Raw genomic sequence first — 22,062 nt, forward strand, 5'->3', positions numbered from 1 at the left:
CCCATCAGCAGCCGCCTCGGGTCTCTGTGTAATCTCCCAAAAGTAGCACGTGGGAAGAGACAGAACACTACTAGGTAACAGTATGGAAACTGATGCGCAACACCTAGGAAGCTGGAGATAAACAGAGCAGTTACACTTTCCTGGACGATGACAACTGTAAACAAAAGAAACTGGTGATTCTCCAGAATTTAAACACACAATTCATTCATAAACTAGATTTAAACCCTTTGAAAACAATCTTAAGTAGATATTGGTGGAGTGCAGCTTCAGTTAAAAACGGAATAGTCCACAAAAGGGAAAAACATTCATGAAAATGATGATGCAATAAAATGAGCCATGAGACCCCTCCAGATGGCCCTTACGGCTATCACATGGAAATTAAACGTGCCGTAACAGCGTATCATACTCTGCTCAGAAACATCCCCAGAGCTGCTCTCGTACAACGTGCACCAGTGGTGTGAAGAGACAGGACAGAGTCAACAGACTGAGACAAGCTGTTTGAAAGGTAAAATATGGTAAGATTAGCACATCAATCTGTGGTGGAGAACTGCCCAGTGATCAGTGACAGTGAGAAAAATGGAAACAGACGTGATAATGACCTTGATTTGGAATCGAGCTTTCATTATAAGGCCTGAAAACAGCTATCGGTTGTATTTCCATTCATTTCAATAGCTGGGTTTCCATCCAAAGTTGCAAATTTAGCTTGTACGCAAAACTGGAATATTGCATAAAACATTTGCGAATAAGCACTGATTCCATCCAACATTTCATTGCATTTCAGAATGACTATAACGTCATTCCAGATGATGTGCAAACAAGATCAGTCTGGTTAGTTAGGTTATGCCGTACCATCACACAAATCACACAGCATTTTTGATGCGCATAGAGGAATTTATTTGGCAAATGGGTTACCATCTCCAATTATTCGCATTAACTGTTTTTGTTCACATAAGTCAAAAAACACCTCGAGTGAGCATATTAACTTTTTTTTTTTTTTTGCTAATTAAGGGATTTTTCTTTCAAATAAACTTTTTTTTTTGGAAATCAAGGGATTCATTTAAAATAATTAAATTATGAATTTATTTGCATGACATTTACATGACCATTCTATATTGTGAATGTAGACAGATCTAAATGGTATGACGCAGTAGGATTTTAAAAAAGGAAAAAGAAGAATTAGGGAGAATAATTGCAGCAGCCATATCACCCTGCAGCCCAAGACTGGTTGCCCACTGAAGCTAAGCAGGGTTGAGCTGGTCAGTACCTGGATGGGAGATCTCCTGGGAAAACTAGGTTGCTGTTGGAAGAGGTGTTAGTGAGTACAGCAGGGGGTGCTCACCCTGCAGTCTGCGTGGGTCCTAATGCCCCAGTGTAGTGACGGGGACACTATACTGTAAAAAGCACCATCCTTCGGATGAGACGTTAAACCGAGGTCCTGACTCTCTGTGGTCATTAAAAATCCCAGGATGTCCTTCGAAAAAGAGTAGGGGTGTAACCCCGGCATCCTGGCCAAAATTTCCCCATTGGCCTCTGACCATCATGGCCTCCTAATCACTCATCACTCTGTCTCCTCTGCACCAATAAGCTGGTGTGTGGTGGGCGTTCTGGTGCAATATGGCTGCTGTTGCATCATTCAGGTGGATGCTGCACATTGGTGGTGGTTGAGGAGATCCCCCCCTTCTATGTAAAGTGCTGTGAGTACCCAGAAAAGCTCTATATAAATGTAACAAATTGTTATTAATTATTAATTTAGGAATTATTTACTGCCATTGCCAAGTAACTGTAATCTGATTTATGAGCATTATAAAATGTAATATACTCTAATTACGAGTACTTGATTTTTGGAATCTGATTATGTAATCAGTTATTACCCAGCTCTACCTGTGGATGTATGCGACCTGCTCTGTGACCAGAGGTTTATGATTCTTGCACGTTTTTGTTCATCATGATAATCTTCACAAATTAACACAATGTTGAAAACATCATAAGTAAAAGGCAAAATGTAGTTTACCAACAGAGTACACCATAGGCACTTGTGGTCACCACCATTAAGCTTCTGACAACTTTGTAGATCTTTAGTTAAAAACATTTTCCCTTAAAAGTTTGAGGTACAACAGTTATGCAAGAGCGTGATTGTAAACACAGCAAGGCCGAAAAAGCGATTGGTGGGTTGATGAGTTTATCAGTTCAGTGTAATAATGTTTAATGCCCCAACAACAAAATGGTATTACTTATGCATTTAAAAATACAGAATAAATATACTGAGCTTGCGTTAAGCCTATTTCAGGCATATAACCAAAAATCCACTCAAAAAACAAAAACTTTAGGATGATGGAAGGTGAGCATGGAAGTCCACCATTAATCTTAACAGTCAGTGGGGCAAAAGAAGATGAGGCATAAATGGTCATTCGTTTAAACGTGCATGGGGGGGGGGGGGGGGGTCACTCACTCATGGCAAAATGTAACTACATTATGGCGAATTAGTCATTGATTTGTATGATTTCAAACAATGCCATTTGTACAGTTTTGTATGATTCTGCTTACGCCACATTGATGGTTATGTTTAGAGGAGGACTTTCTTGCTTTGGAAGTGACCATAACCATATGGTAATTGGTTATGTTTTCTCGAGTTCTCATGAGGTTGGGCTGTCAATGAAGAAAGATGCTTTTTGTTCCCATAATGGTGTAGCCTAGTTAGGGCTAACCCGACCAAGCTATCCAGCCAAACCTTAACCCAGAGGAACTGCAATGTGATGGCCAAGCATTTGTGCTTGAATAAGGTATGCTGCCCAGATCCCACACATACTGTTACGGAGTGACTATGATTATTAAACATAGGTTAAACAAAGTTGAACAGGGCTAGACAAAAGAGTATTCTTAACACAGACAAGGGACAAAATATGTTATACAAAGGGCTGAGCAAAAGGGTAATCCAAAACAGGTTAGAGTCCAGACGAGAAGCATACAGTATCCAGACAGGACGCGACGACAGGGGTAATCCAGGACAAGCAGAGAACACACAGAAACAAGATATACAGGCTAGGATCTAAACATGGGAAATCAGGCAAAGAACAAGACTAGGAACTGAGACCGGGAACTAAGACTGGGGAAACAAGATTGGCTCTGTAAAGTAACTAGGAGAGCAATGAACACTAAACAATACTCGGCCACCTGAGAAGGATCTGAGTGAGTGTTATATAGTGTGTGTGTGACTGGCTACAGGTGAGAGTGTAATCAGTGAAATGGAACATGGGAAATGTAGTCCGGGGTGACATGTAACAGTCTGTATAATGGGAGAGCCAATGTAATGGAAGGGCGACCTTTGGTGTCAATCGGACGGAAGGCCACGGACAGGATTCGTGGCACATACGTCTGCAAGATGTCTGTTAAAGATCGCTTGATCTGGAAAGCATCTACTGTGTACAAACATCTGACAGACGTCTTTAAGATGTCAGTTTTACATACATTCTAAATCATAAACATCTTAAAGATATAATGTTTTGCAGATTAGCAAACACACACAAAAAATTACTTGCAGACGTCAAATAGACGTCTCCGTAATATAGCCTACATGTGCTATCAGGGAGGCGAACTGATGGCCGATTCATGTGAATGTGTACAAATCATTTGTGTGATCAGCCTACAATTTACTGAACGTAATGTTTAGGATTGCACTTTCATGCTTGCGTTTTTCTAAAAATCCCACTTTACGGATTCACATGAAATCACCACCTCGTGAAACAATTAGGTTTTCTCATAAAATTGGGCTGAAAAGAACCTGACTGAGCCTCAAGGTTCCGTAATAAATCAGAAGACAGATTTTTGTCCGTATTATGTTAGGAATCCCTCTTTTTACCTGCAGGATTTCTGTACAGTTTAAAGCATCTGTGTGACTCAATGTGATGTCATGAGAAATTTGGGCTGTATGTTCTTTTCTGGCTCATAGTGGGTGGGAGTGAAAAAGAGAGAGGGGGGGGGAGGAAAAATGAGGTGACATAATGGGTTGTGTGTAAGTGTACACCTAAAGAATACATCGAAACAGGATCTGAGGGGAATAAAATGTGTGTGTGTGCACGATTGCAGCAGCAGCGTAAAGTGCTGTTACGCGGGGGTGGAGAGACAGAGGGAGAAAATAAGAGAGAGAACAGAGCTTCTAATAATAACCCTGAGAGGGAACACAATGATTGAGGCACTGAACACATGGACAGAAGAGAAAAAGACAGAGAGAAATGGAAAATGAAACATATGCTGGAGTGAGTGGAACAGTGAGAAAGCCTTTAAGGTAAATGGAAATTGGAATAAAACATGGCTGAGGATCAGATGTGGAATTATGTTTATGAAACATCTGTCAGACATGTATTTCAGAGCTCTTCTGTTCATGTTCACATCTTCACAGTATCATTCATGCCTAGCTGGGCTGTATTTGTCCATCAACACCGGTGAACACGTCTCAAAACTAACTCGGATGACTCCAGATGAGGATGTGTTTGAGCACTGGTCAGGTGTATGTGTGTAATGTCAGGGCACTAAAACATTTACAGGATTGCGGCAATGCTGTGACAGGAACAGAGAGATAGCAGAGTGCTGCCCTCCTCTGGTGTGATGAAGGTAAAAATCCTCCTCACCCTCAAGACTGTCAGGAACATCTGGGGAAAAACTACAGCAACAACAACTGGGGTTGGATCTGATTTTTATAATGATTCTGAAAATTAATCTTTGATCACAGCAATACATTACATTTTACAGTATATTCACATATATAAACATACAGCTATTTTAAAGGGTAATAATATTTCACAATATTACTGTGATTTTATTCACAGCCTTGGTGTGCAGAAGAGACTTATTTCTAAAACATTAAAAACAGATATATATTGCAATGTTTTATAAATACGGCTGACCATTTAAATCAATGCTTATGGGGAGTGGCTCAAACAGGGAATGGGACACTACTGTTATTGGTATTTTATACTGCATTGTTCTACAGACCACATATGCACTTGTACTCTGAAAGTAAGCCAAGCTGGTCAGCAGGGGACAGTTGTTACACTGTATTTCACAATATGTATTCTGTAGGATTTCTAATTAGACTTTGAAAAGAGCAGTTATTAAAATATATTTCAGCCAACAGAACAGCTTTTGAGGCCAAGTGGGATTCTGTGAAATTCCACACACAGTAAGGTGCAATAAAAGAGAAACATGTTGCTTGTGGTACTGATTTACGTCACTATGGACAAATGTGCAAACCACTTATACTCTGCATGAACTTCAGCCTATAATAATAAAATAATCTTGCATCATTACACAACACGCCATTTAATCACTATACAGTGGCGATAAGCAATAATCATATGTGACTTTGACTAGAACAGTGACAAACTGTTCTGTGATTACAGAGTTCATTAAAGCTGATTTAAAAAACAACTTGGATTTAAAAAACAGGCTTTATTTGAGTCACTGAAGCTCCGGTCACAGGTGCCTGAAGACACACCCATAGCAAACAGAGACAAGCGGAGAAAGAGCGTGAGAACCGGTTTTATTCTCACACACCCTTCACAGGCCAGGAGAACTTTCAAGGAAACCACGAGAAGACCCTTCATCATGCAGTGTAAGTCATCTGTTTATTCAGCCTGCACAAATCTCTTCTCGGTTTATCATTCTATATTAAATGACCAACTGAACCGGGGTTGTTTCTGACAAACATTAAGCAAATCAAAGCTGGTAGTTACTCAATGATTCTGCTGTTAGTGTTTGTAGCTTATTTGGATGAAGCACATGTTCTGCCCTTGTGAAAAAAAAAAAATATATATATATATCTTTCAGTGAACTTATTAAAAACGTATTGGCAGATAATATTAGAGAAATAAAAGGCCACTTAAGTGTATTTAGAGACACTTTGCTGAGAATGTTTTTCAACAAACATGCTTTAAAGAAGTACACTTATTTTAATGTTGACTATTTTAATGACTAACATACAAAAGCACATGTAAAGTACTTTATAATGATGTTATGCAATATTAAGTTAATATTTTGATGTACTTAATCGCAACATCATTGCGCAACTTGCAATTACAAATATATTAAAAATACATGACACAAGAGTCAATAGAAATTAATTTACATGTTACTTTATAAAGATGTACTTAAGTCCTGCTTAAGTATGTCAGAAGTTTGAGTCTTTGTGTTTTTTGGACGCAAGTAAAAGAGCAGTCAGGAACAGATAGTTGTTTGGATTTGAATGCTGTTGAAGTCAAAGAAAAGCCTGTTGTACAGCATTCCTGAGATGACATGGTGACGTCTGCGCTGTGCTGTTTGCACGTCCTTCACACGTCTGATAAGAAACTGTGACTCTGAGCTTATATAAGCTGTAAATCTGGTTTCTCGCTTACTGCTGTTAGTGACCATGGCTGCTGAATCAGGATGCATCCATTGGGCTTGTCAACCTGTTGCAGTTTTGTTCATTATACAATCTTTAATTCTTTTTTGAAAGCTTTAATATGTTTCACTAACTATGAATCTGCTGTGCGAAGGGACATTTCAGCAGGCGTGTCTCATCAAAAGGCACTTTTGTCAGGCCGAGTGCTGGAAACAAGGGTTGAGTGCCTTGATTAGTAGCACTTCATTAAACACATCAGTCTCAAAAATAAACTGTCTCTTAAATGTTGCATTTTTACTTCCAATCTAGACTACAACTCTTCAGTGAACCTCCACTTTGATTCGGTCTTTAGTCCAAAAATCTTGAAGCTGTTAGTGATTTGCTCAAAGACACAAAAGCACCCGAGAGCTCGAGTAACTCTTCAGATAATGGGCCACCTTCACCTGAAACTAAACATGTGACCTTTGTGTTAACAGCCCACACGCTTAACGCCTACGCTTTCATTATGCTCTGATACCTTCATATTCGCCTGGAGAGATTGGCTTTATTCACTATTCAGTGTCATTTATGTTGTTGTTTGTTTTTGTGAATGTTATTAGGATATGCTATTTTTTCAGTATCTGTTATTGTTTTGTCTTGGATTCTTGTTCAGTGATGGGTGCTCCCGAAAATCCTTTGAATAGCAGGAGGGACCTGAAAGTCTTTGATTTAATAGCTATTTTTCCATTCACATATAATTTTAAGCAAATTGTGGGGTATTACATTAAAAAAGCACTGGGTTAAAGCCATGGATGGATGGAAACATTGATGTAGAGGCGTTGATACACAAATGAAAAGTAGTCTGCATTTATTTAGTTTGCAAATTTCTAAATCCAAGGCAAGGCCTGAATTTGCATATGTATGCAATCAACTAAAAGCATGCATTTCTAGAGATGGCAAAGCACATACATCTGAGTAGCTGTTTGCATACATCCAAGTAAACTGGTAGTAATTGATCAAATTGATCAAATTAATGACAGGGATGAGATATAGAACTGCAATAATCCAATCAATAGGAAAAAATAAGCATGTAAACACTTGAATCCAATTATCCCCTCAATTTCAATTACAGCGCTGTGATGCATTTTTACATACATTTTAACTCTTAAAAAGCTACACTTTTTAACTGACACGTACATCATCAAAAATAGCCATTATGCTTCAAAATTGGATTAAATTCATTCCAAATGATGAAAATTAGTGCATGTTAACAACCCTCGTGTGTAGTAAGACAGAACTGCACAAACTGTTTCTTGAAACCACAGCCTTCCTTCTCCCTGCTCTTATGTCTTCCACTTTTCACTACCTCTAATCTAATCACATCTCTTTCTCTCAACCATTGGTAGGCCCGCAGTCTCCGGGGCGAATCCTGTCGGAGGAGCAGTTCTCCTGCTCCATCTGTCTGGAGGTCTTCGTCGAGCCCGTCTCCACTCCCTGCGGCCACACTTTCTGTAAGGCCTGTCTGGAGGGCTTCTGGAATCACAGCAAGAAGTTCCTGTGCCCCATGTGCAAGAAAACCTTCTCCAGAAAACCAGAGCTCAGCGTCAACTGCGTGCTGGCCGAGATCGCCGAACAGTTCCAGGGCCTGTCCACGATGTCCTCGGTCGACCGGGCCAGTGTCGAGTTTGCCAATTCCCCACATAAAGACGACGACTGGGGAGACTTCGCTAAAGCGGGAGACGTGCCCTGCGACGCCTGCATCGGCCGGAAGATGAAGGCCATGAAGTCGTGTCTGAGCTGCCCGGGTTCGTTTTGCGAAGCTCACCTGCGGCACCATAAGAAGGGGAAGGCAATGGGCTCGCACAAGCTGCTGGAGCCCATACACAACCTGGAGGACAAGATGTGCAAGACACACAAACGCCTCCTGGACGCCTACTGCCGAAACGAACACGTGTGCGTGTGTAAGGAGTGCGCAGAGTCCTCGCATAAAGGCCATGATGTTGTCTCCACCGAACGAGAGTGGAAGAAAAAAACGGTGAGTTTTAACGCTTGTATCACATTAAAAATGGACATGTTCTTTATGGAACTGAACGTGATTGGATTCAATACAACTCTCCAAAAGTCAAAGTATGAAAAACAACAACAACATTCATCTGTAAAAACATGATACTAAGTGTATTAGTGTTGGGCGATATGCTCAGTTGTCATATTGTTCTATCGTCAGCCTGTGAGATGGCCGATATACGATATTATCGTGCTAATTTATGTATTTACTTAGTTTCATTGCTGGAAAGTGAACCAACTCCAGTGTAAGACTAAATGCAACCTCATGTTTTTAATATGACTGAATTTGTGTTTTACATGATAACAGTTTAATATAAAGATTTACTTAGTTTAATATAAACACTTAACATACACCTTTAATTAGTATCAAGTTACTAAATATAATGCTTACGTTTCCTCAGTTATTTAAACAGCAGCTACAGAAAACGAGCAAAGAGCATTATCTCTTTTCTCTTATCTATCTCTTACATCACACGTACATCTGCACTTTGTTGTTTATGATGAGAGAATTCGTGAGAGAGAGCTGAATTCAGTCAGCAAGCACTGTACAACAAAACACAGCTGTTTCAGCGATTCATCATCTGAACGCCTCTGATTGGCTGCTGCATTCATAAACTCAACATAATAGTGTGTGATTGGTTATAACGCACAACACTGTAAACATGCGAGAAAAACAGAAACAAATAAGCCCTAATATTAATTAGCCTGATAATAACAATAATAATAATCTCATTGTTTGGTTCACAGAGTCAGCTGGGAAAGAAAAGGTCAGAACTGAAACATCTGATCAAGGAGCGAGAAAAGAAACTCGAGGAGATCAAGCAGTCCATCAAAGTCCTCAAAGTGAGTCCATTTATACTTTGTGATGGCTCTTTTCTCAGAAAGGCTGAGCAATCTTTGATCATCCTCAGCTCTATTAGGAATGACATGTTCTTGAATGAATTGCATATTACTTGGTGGTCTAAATTTAAAAAGCTACTTTTACAAGTCCTCAAACTTCAGAAAATCGTAGCACAATGCTAATCAAAAGTAACAATGTTTTTCATCTGAAACGCATCAGCAAATCATAATGGATGATAAATTGCAAACTGTAATTGCTGCTTGGAGCTATATTTATTATGCATGACAAAACAACGCATAATGTGTCACAAACTATTTCATAGTTATCAATAATCATAAATAATAATTGTCTGCCCTCTAATTCTACATAACTAAGGCAGAATCAGGGTCAATCCAGTATTAAAGTGTTCTTTGTGATCTCAATTATGTTAAAAAAATATCCAGTAATCAAAAACAACTGGAAAAGTCCTAGTACAAACCCAGGGTGAACGCTGCCTCTACCTTAGACTGCTTTGTTGAGAATATCTGTTTACCTTTTGTTTCATCTGACAAAACCAGTAAGAGCACTGCAAATATTTGCCCATGCTGTCACACCCCTCTTTAACTGAGAATGCTTTCCATCAAATGCTGAACAACACAAGCAATGCAGGATTAAAGGAAACAGAAAAGCCTTTTCTTTTGGTCTGGAAATAAATATAACACTTGAGTTACAGGAAGTATATTTGTCTTAAAGTGGAAACAGGCAGAGCTAACGTTGAAGTTCAAAAATGGAATATTTCCTTCTGTGATATGTTATCCTTCCTGTGAGATCGGGTTCAGGTTTGTGTCAATGACATGCAAGGTTAATGTGCCAGTGTTTTTACCTGTTCAATAACTGTAAATAGAGCGCAGGGCCATCGTGAGTCACATTTAAAAATACAGAGGATCCGATTACATAGAGGGTGGAGGGAAAGAAAGACAGAATACAGGCAAAAATAACTCATATTAGACTCATTAATGCTTCATGATTACAGTAATTACTGTAGACAGAGATAAATATGTCGGAGCAGGTGTATATGTGCGGTGTGATGGCAGATGAGCTGAACTGGAGGTGAAGTGTTTGAATCAACACAGTTCTTCAGTGAGTTTCAGCGGTTCAACCGGTCTGTCCTGTCAAAACACTCGGTTTGATATTCTGCATGCTCATGTTAACATGCGATCTCATGAGTTACGCTGCATGTGCTTGTCACTACCTTCTCTGGTCTCTGTCCTGAAAAAAAAGGAAAAATCTGATCCACGATGGTCTCAAAATTGCAGTTACTGTCATGATCATCACCTGTAGCACGATAGTGGTGCTGTGTGGGATGTTTAGGATCGGATTGAGTTTTGTTAAATAAAGTGAGATTCTATGAAGTGCATTTTGTAATTCCATAAAGTTTAACTAACTTTAACTTTAATTATTGCAGGTTTGCAAAGAGTATAGGTTTTGTTTCCCCTGTGCATGTTAATTAATTTTGTGGTATGATCTGCGTTGAGAACACACAAATAATGCAAATAGTATCTGTATGCTTAGACAGTAAATGAGCATGAGATCTGATTAAAATACAAATGCAAAAGAAAACGAATAATAATAATAATAATAATCTGTAGGAGGGCTAATGACACCCCATGGTGTTAATAGTTTTATAGGAATGCATTGTTTTTATACACCATAAAAGTGTCATAAAAGTAGTCAATACAACAATATACTGTACTGTTTTCCAGGTCAATGAGAAAGAGACCCACATTCTATGGTATTCTCATTCATATTCACCAAGGAATATCTGTGTGTGAATGAGATTTGAGCCGTTAGTTACTTTTAAAAGTAATACATTACAATATTGCGTTACTCCCTAAAAAGTAAGCCATTACGTTACTTAGTTACTTTTAATGAAAAGTACTGTTATGTTACTTTTGAGCTACTTTTTAAATCTGAGCAGGGCTTGCTCATTTGTTTTTAATATATACAAAAAGTTCTTCTTTTACAAAAGCCCTTTCACACCAAAAGTGAAATGAATACGCCTCAGGCTGAAGGAGATGTAGATTCACGTCTGTACAGTAGAGGGCGCAGCTCAAATAAAATTGCATGAAGAATATGACGCAGGAGAAGAAAGTTCAACACTATTCAGCAATAACAAGAATGAAACTCAAATGTGTCATGCTTATTAGTCTGGTTGAATTAGATCATCGAATGTCAGTAGCAAAGACATTTGTTACTAAAATGGGATTAAATATTTAAATTATATTTGTCTTATTTACCATATTTAATTATTGCAGGTTTGTATAATATTCTGACTTTGCATTTGACTGTTTTTTTTTTTTTTTAAGAACTCTAAATCTGTTTTTGTGCAGGTGAGAGGAGTAAATACATGTTCATACTTAAGGCCTAAGTATGCTTCGTTTTTGTATGCGTACACTAGCGTATGCGTACAATCGAACGTGTAGCCTTTCAAAGTACTCCATTTGAAGTTGTACAAGAACGCGGCCGGTCGGCGCATTTGCTCTAGAAAGCTTCATTTAGTGTCGGCTCTATTTTTCCCTGTTAAGTCATGACTGATAACAAATATTTTTGAACTCTTTTAAACCAAAGCTGAGCTGTCTCATACCCTCTCGCTCAAACGCGCTTGTCAATGTGAGCGTCTGTTGCTGCAGTCTCCGCTGTTTTGATGTCGTTGTAAGGGGAAGTCGTGGCCTAATGGTTCGAGTCTCGGGCCGGCAGGGATTGTAGGTGGGGGGAGTGAATGTCCAGCGCTCTCTCCACCCTCAATACCACGACTGAGGTGCCCTTGAGCAAGACACTGAACCCCCAACTGCTCCCCGGGCGCCGCAGCATAAATGCCCACTGCTCCGGGTGTGTGTTCACGATGTGTGTGTGTGTGTGTTCACGGTGTGTGTGTGTTCACTGCTGTGTGTGTGCACTTTGGATGGGATAAATGCAGAGCACAAATTCCGGCTGTATGTCACATCACTTTCACGTTTTTCACTTTCACTTGTCCGTTTCTTTAGTTTCGTTTTCTACTGTGAAACAACGGCCAGGGACAGTGTTGCCACCATGTGGGAAAACCTGATTACTGCAAAATAACTTCAGTACGCATGTGTGACCTAAGCGTACAAAGTACGCTTAGGTCACACGTACTAAGTACGCACGGTTACAAAAATCGAGCGGTGCACGTACAGTACGTGATGATGCATTTCGCATCACGAGTACTGTACGCTGTCCCTCACGTACGCGTAAAAAGTGAAGTATACTTTGGCCTTTAGTCTAGAATTACAGTAAAATCATGTTCACACACAATGCCTCTGCACTAACTCCTGATTTCTCTCAACATGGCAACACAAGAGCTGTCAGTCAAGACATGAGAAACAAAGTCACTTATTTGAAAAAGTAACTCAGATATTTCCTTCTAAATGAAAAAAGTAATGCATTACTTTACTAGGTCACACTTTATATTAAGTGGCCTTAACTACTATGTACTTGCATCAACAAATAAGTACAATGTAGTTGTGGTATGATAAAGAGGTGGAGTGTGTAAAGCCTGGTGTCCTCTCTGTATTCAGGACAGCAGTCAGAAGGAGATCGAGGAGAGCTGGGCGGTTTACGCGGAGCTGCAGCGGCTGCTGGAACAGTCTCAGGCCGAGCTGCTGGAGCTCATCACCACACGACAGAAACAAGCGGAGCAGCAGGCCAAAGATCTGGCCAGCGGCCTGGAGCACGAGCTCAACACCCTGAGGAAGAGGAGCAGCGAGTTGGACGCACTCGCTCAGACACACGACAGGGTGCTCTTTCTACAGGTCAGCATTCAAAGTTCCCAGTGAACTATAGTGTCTGCATCTGAGCTTTATTAAACCTAATGTTTCCCTTGCAGTTCCTACCATCCCTTCCTCCTCCCCCGGAGCCGTCTGATTGGTCATCGGTGTACGTGAACACAGATCTGTATCTCTGCACCATCAGGAAGTCTGTCTGCTCTCTGGTGGACAAATTCCAAAACGAGGTCAAACGGCTTTATGGGAAAGGTGAAGAATCGTGTCCGGCCTTTCCCTACACTTTCCTTAAATCAAACTGCTAATTTACATGATCTGTGTAACCTTCATGAAGTGTTTATTTTCCTTTCAGAACTCAGGAAGCTGCAAAACTATGCAAGTAAGTGCTATTGATATAAGCATTAGGGACTAGCACATTCATCTGAACACTGCAACGGATCATTATAATGTTTCAATCTTTTTCAGCTGAATGAATATTTTATCATATTGATGAAGATATGAGAGACGCAAAGTTATTTTTAGATCAGTGTTCACACTGCAAGGCAATCTGTTCCTCTAGAGGGCAGACTAGTAGTACTGGAGTACTTTAATACAGTGTGTTGCTTAGAAATTATTTGTGAAATTTACAAGCAATTTCTGTGTGAAAAACTGTTTAAAAAAGGACTTTTCTTTTCAGTGTACCATTGTGTCTTTGTTTCTGAATGAATCAGGATTGTTGAACAGTTGAATTGGTTAAAAGAATGATTCAATGACTCACTCATTTATATATATTTATTTATTTATTTATTTTTACATTCACCAGTTAGGAATATAATTGATCTCTGTCTCCTCTCTAGGTGAGGTGATCTTGGATCCTGCCACAGCTCAGCGTGATCTCTGTCTGTCTGAGGACGGCCGGCAGGTGCGCTATGAAGAGCAGCGGAAGAGCTCCACGCATTCGGACACGCCGCGGCGCTTCAACCCAGCGCTGTTTGTCCTGGCGCGCGAGGGCCTTTCCTCCGGCAGACACTACTGGGAGGTGGATGTGGGACACAAGACCGCTTGGACCATGGGAGTGTCCCGCGGGTCAGTGCGTCGCAAAGGAGAGATCCGCCTCAGTCCAGAAGGAGGCTTCTGGTGTTTATGGCTGAAAAGCGGAGAAGTGAAAGCTCTTACTGGCAACAGAGTTCCTCTGCATCTCTTCACACTGCCTCAGAAGCTGGGTCTCTTTCTGGACTACGAAGCTGGCCAGGTGTCCTTCTATGATGTGAAGACACGCTCTCATCTCTACACGTTCACTGATGCGTTCACTGAGAGCGTCTACCCCATTTTCAGCCCTTGCATCAACCAGGACGGAAAGAACCCCGGAGCGCTGGTCATCACTGCTGTTAAACACAGCTGAGGCAGCAAACTCACTCCAATGCATTATTCATGAGTTTCTAAAAGACTGTTACAACACTAAAGATTTTCCAAATGGATTCTGGACAAACAAAACATTTTCACAAGAGTTCTCTCTGTAAATCTTAATTAAAACACAGTATGGGACCTGGGATGCATCTAATGTACAAAGACTATAATTTACTTTGAAAAGGGAGCAGAGAGTTTGGAAACACATATACACTACCGTTAACATGTTTGGAGTCAGTAAGAAAGAAATGAAGTCTTATTCAGCAAGGATGCATTAAACCGATCAAAAGTGACAGTAAAAACATTTATAATGTTACAAACTAAATGCTATTTTTTTTTTATTTATATTGTATCAACATTGATAATAATCAGAAATGTTTCTTGAGCAGAAAAGCAGCATATTAGCAGGATTTTTGAAGATCATGTGACACTGAAGACTGGAGTAATGATGCTGAAAATTCAGCTTTGATCACAGGAATAAATTACATTTTACAGTATATGGACACAGAAAACAGATATTTTAAATTGTAACAATTTTTCACTATATTACTGTTTTACTATATTTTTGATCAAATAAATGCAGCCTTGATGAGCATATAAACTTATTGACAACTATTTTTTGATCTGATTTGTCTGTTGCTTTCCTTTCTCCTATTTGTTCCTACTGAATGCTTCCTGTTTGCATTTTACATTTTGTTTATGTTTGAGATGCAATGAAAAAGTCTTTGAATTTATTGACACCAAACTTTTGAACGGTGGTGCATTAACTCTTTTACTGTTAACATGAATGCTAAATTAAAGTTTTAGCATTGTTTTTACCTTGTGAACGAAAGTATAGAATTGTAACAACTTGCTAAAATCCACAGTGTAACTCAATCATACATTGCAATTTGTTTTACTCATTGATAACATGTTATAATATGAGCTTAATGTGTATGTGTGATACGACAATATGTATAAGCTAAATGGAAATTAATTAACTGTATAGAGCAGATCACCTATATATTTCCTGTGTTAATTTTTATATCCAGGGTATCATAATGTTTGGATACAGGTTGTTAATGTGTCTCTTTTCAGAACTTTTGAATAAAATTCATAATATTAACTTGTCATTCCATGCCATGAATGATTATATAATAGTTAGGCATAACTGCTAAATGAAAGCAACTTGAGTGAGTGAATGGTTAATATTTCCTGAAACTAGAAGAGACTCTGTAGTCAGGGGTGTAAAAGCGAAACTAGGCTATGGGGAGGTGAGGGGGATATTTCAGGGTAACGGGGGGAGCATCAGCTGTCCTGCATGTCACTGCTGTCCAGACCAGGACGGTCATTGTGGTCAGTGGCATTCGACTACAACAGACTGCTGGTGAGTCTCCTTTTAAAACACTGTAACTCAAGTCAAAAAAGTTAGGGTCACTGAAGATGTTTGAAGAAACTGCATGTTCCGCATGTCATTTCAGCAAATACATAGCCAAGATGTGTATAAAAGGACTTGTTTGCTAATGAAAGCATGCTCAAAACATCTTGAAGGTCTTCTGTTGCCAAATAATATTAATGAATATTTATTGCAAGACTGCAAAAATGTGTTTAATAATCAGCCTCTAAAAACGTGTAGATTAAATGGTGTTATGGATCCAAAAAGGAGCAGGAGTCTGGGAGGCCTAGTATTTTTGGTGTGATGTTAATCTTTGGTCCTATGAATAGCCAGGCTTTACATATTCCTGAAGTCTTTCTGTGTCAAAGACTGCTGCATGTTGCTAAGAGCACAGGGCCGTGAGCCAACAGGCAGATTGCTAATTAAATCCAAATGACTTTGTATATTTAGCACACTGCATAGCTGGCAATAATGCCACCAAAAAAGGACTGGATAATTCAACAGTTTTTTTTAGGATTTTGATCTAAGTTTGTTCTAGTTTTATGGGATAAAGTCAACATGATTGCAAAACTGACTTTCTTCAAACACATTCCTGGTCTTATTGTGCATCATTCATCGTCAACACTACTCCATTTTAATGTTCTGAAAAGACTGTAATTTATAGGGTACTATTATAGGTGATGCAGCCTTTATAAAATCTTAGAAAATAATGAAAAAGTTATGAACAAAATGTGTTTTCCTTTTAAATATGTTGAGCATTTATTCTAGATTGTGAAAACTGCATTTAAGCCCTGTTCCCTCTAACATAAAACATCCTCATGATATAACCATTTCCTGATGTTTAATCTCAAATACCACTCTACTTGATTCCATTTTTTGTCATAACATCAATATGTTTTGCTCTTAGATACAACGCATTATGGAAGTAAAATTGGCTCTGAATGCAGGTTTGTGTTGAATTCAATAATCTATAAGTGAATATCATCACTGTTGTTTATAAACCACATCATATTTCATTTTGGTTTTTATTTAATCCATTTTCATAAATTAATATATAAAGAGGTCACCCTCTTTGTCTGTCTGTGGGGTTTACAACTATTAAACCAATTAAATGTGTTAAATAGCTTGTAAGTAAACCTCATAGATCTATTGGATCCCCAAACTGCAAAACGTTATAGCACCACCCCACATCAATCTTAAATGCAATGCATGGGTAAAAAGATAACTTCACTGAAGAAACACTTTGTCTATATAGGTCAATGCTTTATGTATATTGGCACATGCTTGACTAAGACACTCTTCTATCTATAGACATTGCTTTAAATAGCCTGTGCATAGCACTTAATCTTTTATAACATGAGATTATGGCCATTTAATGAAAGAAAATGCGTTTAACAAATATATGTATGTTTTAAAGTTTGTTTTTGTTCAAAGTTGGAAGTCTACATCTGTTTGCAGGGCACATGATTCTCCCTCTGTCTGTACAGGAATGGCATCTCCCACCAGCATGTTAGCGGAGGAGCAGGTGCACTGTTCCATCTGTCTGGATGTGTTTACAAACCCTGTCTCAATCCCTTGTGGACACAACTTCTGCATGGCCTGCATCGGCAGCTACTGGAAGTCCAGTGCCCTCTTCATGTGTCCGATGTGCAAAAAGACTTTCTTCAAACAGCCCGACATTAGCATCAACACAGTGCTGAGGGAAATCGCTGAGAAGTTTAAGGAAATGAAAACCAACCCAGTAGCGAACCTTCCGAAGACAACACAATCGGACCCAGGACATAGCCATGTGGAACTCCCCACAGAAATGCCTGAACTGATTCCTCCTAATGGGCCGTGGGCCCAGGTGGTGTCCTGTGATGTGTGCACTGGCCATCAGCGGCAGGCAGTAAAATCTTGCTTGGTTTGTTTAACGTCTTACTGTGAGGAGCACTTAAAGACCCACACCTCCCGCTTCACCAAACACAAGCTGATCGAACCTGTGCAAAACCTGGAGGACCGTATGTGTAAGAAGCATGAGAGGTTACTGGAGCTGTTCTGTAAGAAGGATCAGACCATAGTGTGTGTGCTGTGCACAGAGATGGACCACAGGGCACATTACACTGTTCCTGTAGAACGAGAGTGGACAGAGAAAAAGGTACACTACATATAATGACCAAATGGATGACACTGAAGTGCTTTGATTTATTATAAATCTCAGGGTGGACTGGAAAAACAGATATGCATGCTGTATGTCACTGATAACCATAACACACACAATATGCAATATCCATAATGCGCATAATAGTGCAGGACTACATATGCCCCAATTTCCCTGAACTGAACAAAAGCAACTTCCCCTCAATCAAATATTATGCATCATACTGTAGAGCACAACAGTCAATTTCCAGATTAAAAAATGCCATTCAGAATCTCAAACAATGTTACATGCAGACACAATGTTACAGACATGACTATAGTACATGTCTGTTGAATATTCCCACTTCATAAATAATTGTATGTACACCTAAAATCCTCATGCAAAATCAGACCCAGTCAAACATATAAGAAAATAAAGATCATGGTCAGCAGGACTGTATACTAGTAAGATTCAGGCTTGCAGAGGTTAGACATTAACTTAATATGTGGCAATTTCAACTAATATGCGATTTCGGAGCACTAGTGTATAATTGACAAAATGTAGTATTTCCTATACATATTTTACTACATTCATTAGTAAAAAACAAAAATGTTGTAGAAAAAAAGTTATGCCCGATTTTTTATGTTTAACACAATACATTGTGATTGACAGTTTTTATTGAGGAAAACTGAAGCAGAAGTTCAGCAGATGATCCAGGAGCGACTGAAGAAAGTTGATGATATCAAAAACACCATAGAGTTGAACAAGGTAAGTTTAAGTGTTTATGTATGTCTCACCTGAAGTGCTTCATGATTTAACATGTACATATGCTATCCTTTCGTGAATGCAGTGATCCATGTGAATTAAGGTACAGTTTGCAACTTTTCGCAGTTGAGGCATAACTGCAAGATACTTGAGGAGGAACACTGGTTTGCTAATGAGTTGAGTTGGGCTTCCGCTCAGCTCTAAAGCACAGATGAACAAGTGATCAGTCAGTAATGATCTAAAAACTTGCCCCCTCCAAAAAGACAAGACAAATAAAAAAGACAAATATCTGCATATAATGTCCTTCGAGCACACAAATCATAAAAAAAAAAAGTAAAGTCGTGACGTATTGTCAAGTATGGTGACCCATACTCGAAATTGGTGCTCTGCGTTTAACCCATCCAAGTGCACACACACAGCAGTGAGTAGTGAACAAATCCACACACACACACACACACACACACCGTGAACACACACCCGGAGCAGTGGGCAGCCATGCTGCAGCGCCCGGGGAGCAATTGGGGGTTCGGTGCCTTGCTCAAGGGCACCTCAGTCGTGGTATTGAGGGTGGAGAGAGCGCTGGACATTCCTTCCCCCCACCTACAATTCCTGCCGGCCGGGGGCTCGAACTCGCAACCTTTCGATTACGAGTCCGACTCTCTAACCATTAGGCCACGACTTCCCCTCATGCGCCTTCCACTGTTGCTTTGACTCATTGAAAACAACTGGTTTAAATAAACATCGCCACAAAGGATGCAATGCTAACATTCAACATAGCCAGCGCTAAATATCTTACCCGTGGAGTGAGAAAAGGCCATCTCTGGGCTGTTTTTAAACCTTCTGAAGTCTTCTCGCTATCTCCGAAAAGCAGTCTGATGTTAAACGGTTACTCCACCCCCAAATGCTAATTTTGTCATTAATCACTTACCCCCATGTTGTTCCAAACCCGTAAAAGGTTCGTTCGTCTTCGGAACACAAATTAAGATATTTTGGATGGAAACCGCGAGGCTTGTGACTGATTGACTGCCAAGTAATTAACACTGTCGAGGCCCAGAAAAGTATGAAAAGCATCATGAGGATAGTCCATCTGCCATCAGTGGTTCAATCTGAATTTAATGAAGCAACGAGAATACTTTTTGTGCGCCTATTTTGGGGTGGAGTAACCCTTTAACACGAGTTGTATAACAGGCTCTGTCACTTCTTTTTTGCTCGTAAGCACTTCTCTTTGTTTTAACAGTTTTTTTTTCTCAGATCGTTACCTTTTTGAACGATCCATTGTGTTGCTCATTAGTTATGGCCACAAGCTTTCAAAACTATTTACACTGCACTGCACACAGACGCATGACGTGAAATCCAACCAGACAGCAGTCATATATCAAGTTATACATCATTATTATAAGGTATTTTATTTTATCGTTTTTGCTCTGCATTGATAAGTGTGCATCTCTTCCTAATCACAGAGCAGCGCTCAGAGAGAAATCGAGGACAGCATGCAGGTGTTTGCGGACCTGATCCAAGCGGTCCAGAAGGCCCAGGCTGAACTGGTGCTGGACATCGAGGAGAAACAGAGGAAGACAGAGAGTTGGGCCAACAGACAAATACAAGAACTAGAGCAGGAAATAAATGTTCTGAAACTGAGGAACATAGAGTTAGCATATCTCTCACACACTGAAGACCACATTCACTTCCTGCAGGTGGAGCATTTTTACCAATATTTTTTACTAATGATAAATACAGGTCTAAAATGTTTTGAGATCAATAATAGCCACCACATTCAAAGGACGTTTTGCAGGATGTTTTATTCAGAGTCTGCCAATCTGCTTCTTTAATGTCCATCGTCTTCTCCTCCAGAACTTTCTATCATTGATGTCTCACCCACACACTAAAGACTGGTCTGAGACCTGTGTGTATGCGGATCTGTGTGTGGGCACCACCAGAAGAGCTGTGCTCAAACTAGAGGAGACTCTTACTGAAGAAGTAGAAAAGCTTGCAGAAAAAGGTATAAAAACTTCTCTCTATCGCTGCCCTGATACTTTGTTTTCACCAGTTTTGTGTCAGGTTGGTTGTAACCATGAAGAATTTTGAAAAAAAGATTATTAGTACTGAATGTGTACTTGCAGTATATTTCAGATCTTAAAAGTATATATGTAATGGCAGATCATATAAGAATGAAATAAAAGGCCACTTAAATGCATTTACAGAGAGACACTTTCATGACTTCCTTATCACTTAAAGGCGCTTTAAAAAATTGCCCTTTGTAATATAAAATTAAAAGTTTTAATTTAAACTACATTTTATATCATGTTGCAATAATCTTTTGTTGGGCTTTAAAGAAGTGCACTTATTAATGCACGCTGACTAAGATGCAAAAGTACAAACAGAACTAAGGTGTTACATTTAAAGTTTTAAATGCATTTTAAATGTATTATATTGCAACTTCATTACAAAAGTGTAATTATACAAATATATTTATAAATGCGAGACACAAATTTGAATAGAAATGACACCCATCTTTATAAAAAAAACCCAAAAAAAATTATTTCCCTTTATTGAATTAACTATAAAACAACTATGATTATTTATTGATTGATCAATTTATTGATTTTTTTTCCGTCATAAACAGAGCTGAGGAGGGTTCAGAAGTACTCAGGTATGTTTGATCTGTCATTCATCCCTAGTCCATTTTGCAGTCAAGTGTGTTTATCTCGTCCTGGTCTGTTTTTCGCTCACGTATCTGCTGTATGCTCCCTATGAAGTGGACATAACCTTTGACCCGGACACAGCAAACCCCTGGCTGCAGCTGTCCGAGGACGGCCGTCAGATGCGTCACTTGGGCGCTTGGCAGGACCTGGCCGACACACCTGAGCGCTTCGATACGGTGGTCATCGCTCTCAGCCGCGAGGGACTGTCCTCGGGACGCCATTACTGGGAGGTGCAGGTGGGCGAGAAGGACGACTGGTACATCGGTGTGGCCCGGGCGTCCGTCAACAGAAAAGGCCGGATTTCTGTGAGCACGGCTCACGGCTACTGGGCTCTAGCCATGAAGAAAGGCCAGGAATATCGCGTTTCTTCCTCTCCACCCCTCCTGCTCTCCATCGAGCCCAAGCTGAAGAGAGTGGGCGTCTATGTGGACTACGAAGAAGGACTGGTGTCGTTCTACGACGTACAAAACAAAAGTCACATCTATACCTTTATGGACTCATTCAAAGAGAAACTCTTCCCGTTTTTCTACCTCTACTGCAGCGACAAGGCCTCAGACACCATGATGATCTGCCCTGTGCAGGAGACGTCTCATACTAAACAGTGCTGAACCGTGAGCTGGACAATGACTCTACTTCTATATGGTTGCGCTTGAGAACTGATATAGAGAACTTCTAT

The 22,062-nt window shown here is 39.8% G+C and overlaps 1 protein-coding gene across 1 annotated transcript; it reads left to right on the forward strand.

Annotated features, from left to right (window-relative positions):
- Positions 1 to 5,562: 5,562 nt before the first annotated feature.
- Positions 5,563 to 21,994, forward strand: LOC306881734 (uncharacterized protein; the record flags this gene model as incomplete). Its single annotated transcript, XM_079435975.1, has 13 exons — positions 5,563 to 5,608; positions 7,762 to 8,390; positions 9,167 to 9,262; positions 12,836 to 13,069; positions 13,144 to 13,291; positions 13,392 to 13,418; positions 13,876 to 14,415; positions 17,288 to 17,937; positions 18,592 to 18,687; positions 20,145 to 20,378; positions 20,536 to 20,683; positions 21,308 to 21,334; positions 21,441 to 21,994. The coding sequence occupies exons 1-13, from the start codon at positions 5,602 to 5,604 to the stop codon at positions 21,992 to 21,994; spliced, it is 3,390 nt and encodes a 1,129-aa protein (XP_079292101.1). The 5' UTR covers positions 5,563 to 5,601.
- Positions 21,995 to 22,062: the final 68 nt, after the last annotated feature.

The sequence above is a fragment of the Barbus barbus genome (genome assembly GCF_936440315.1).
Source record: "Barbus barbus genome assembly, chromosome: 2".
Lineage (NCBI taxonomy): Eukaryota > Metazoa > Chordata > Actinopteri > Cypriniformes > Cyprinidae > Barbus > Barbus barbus.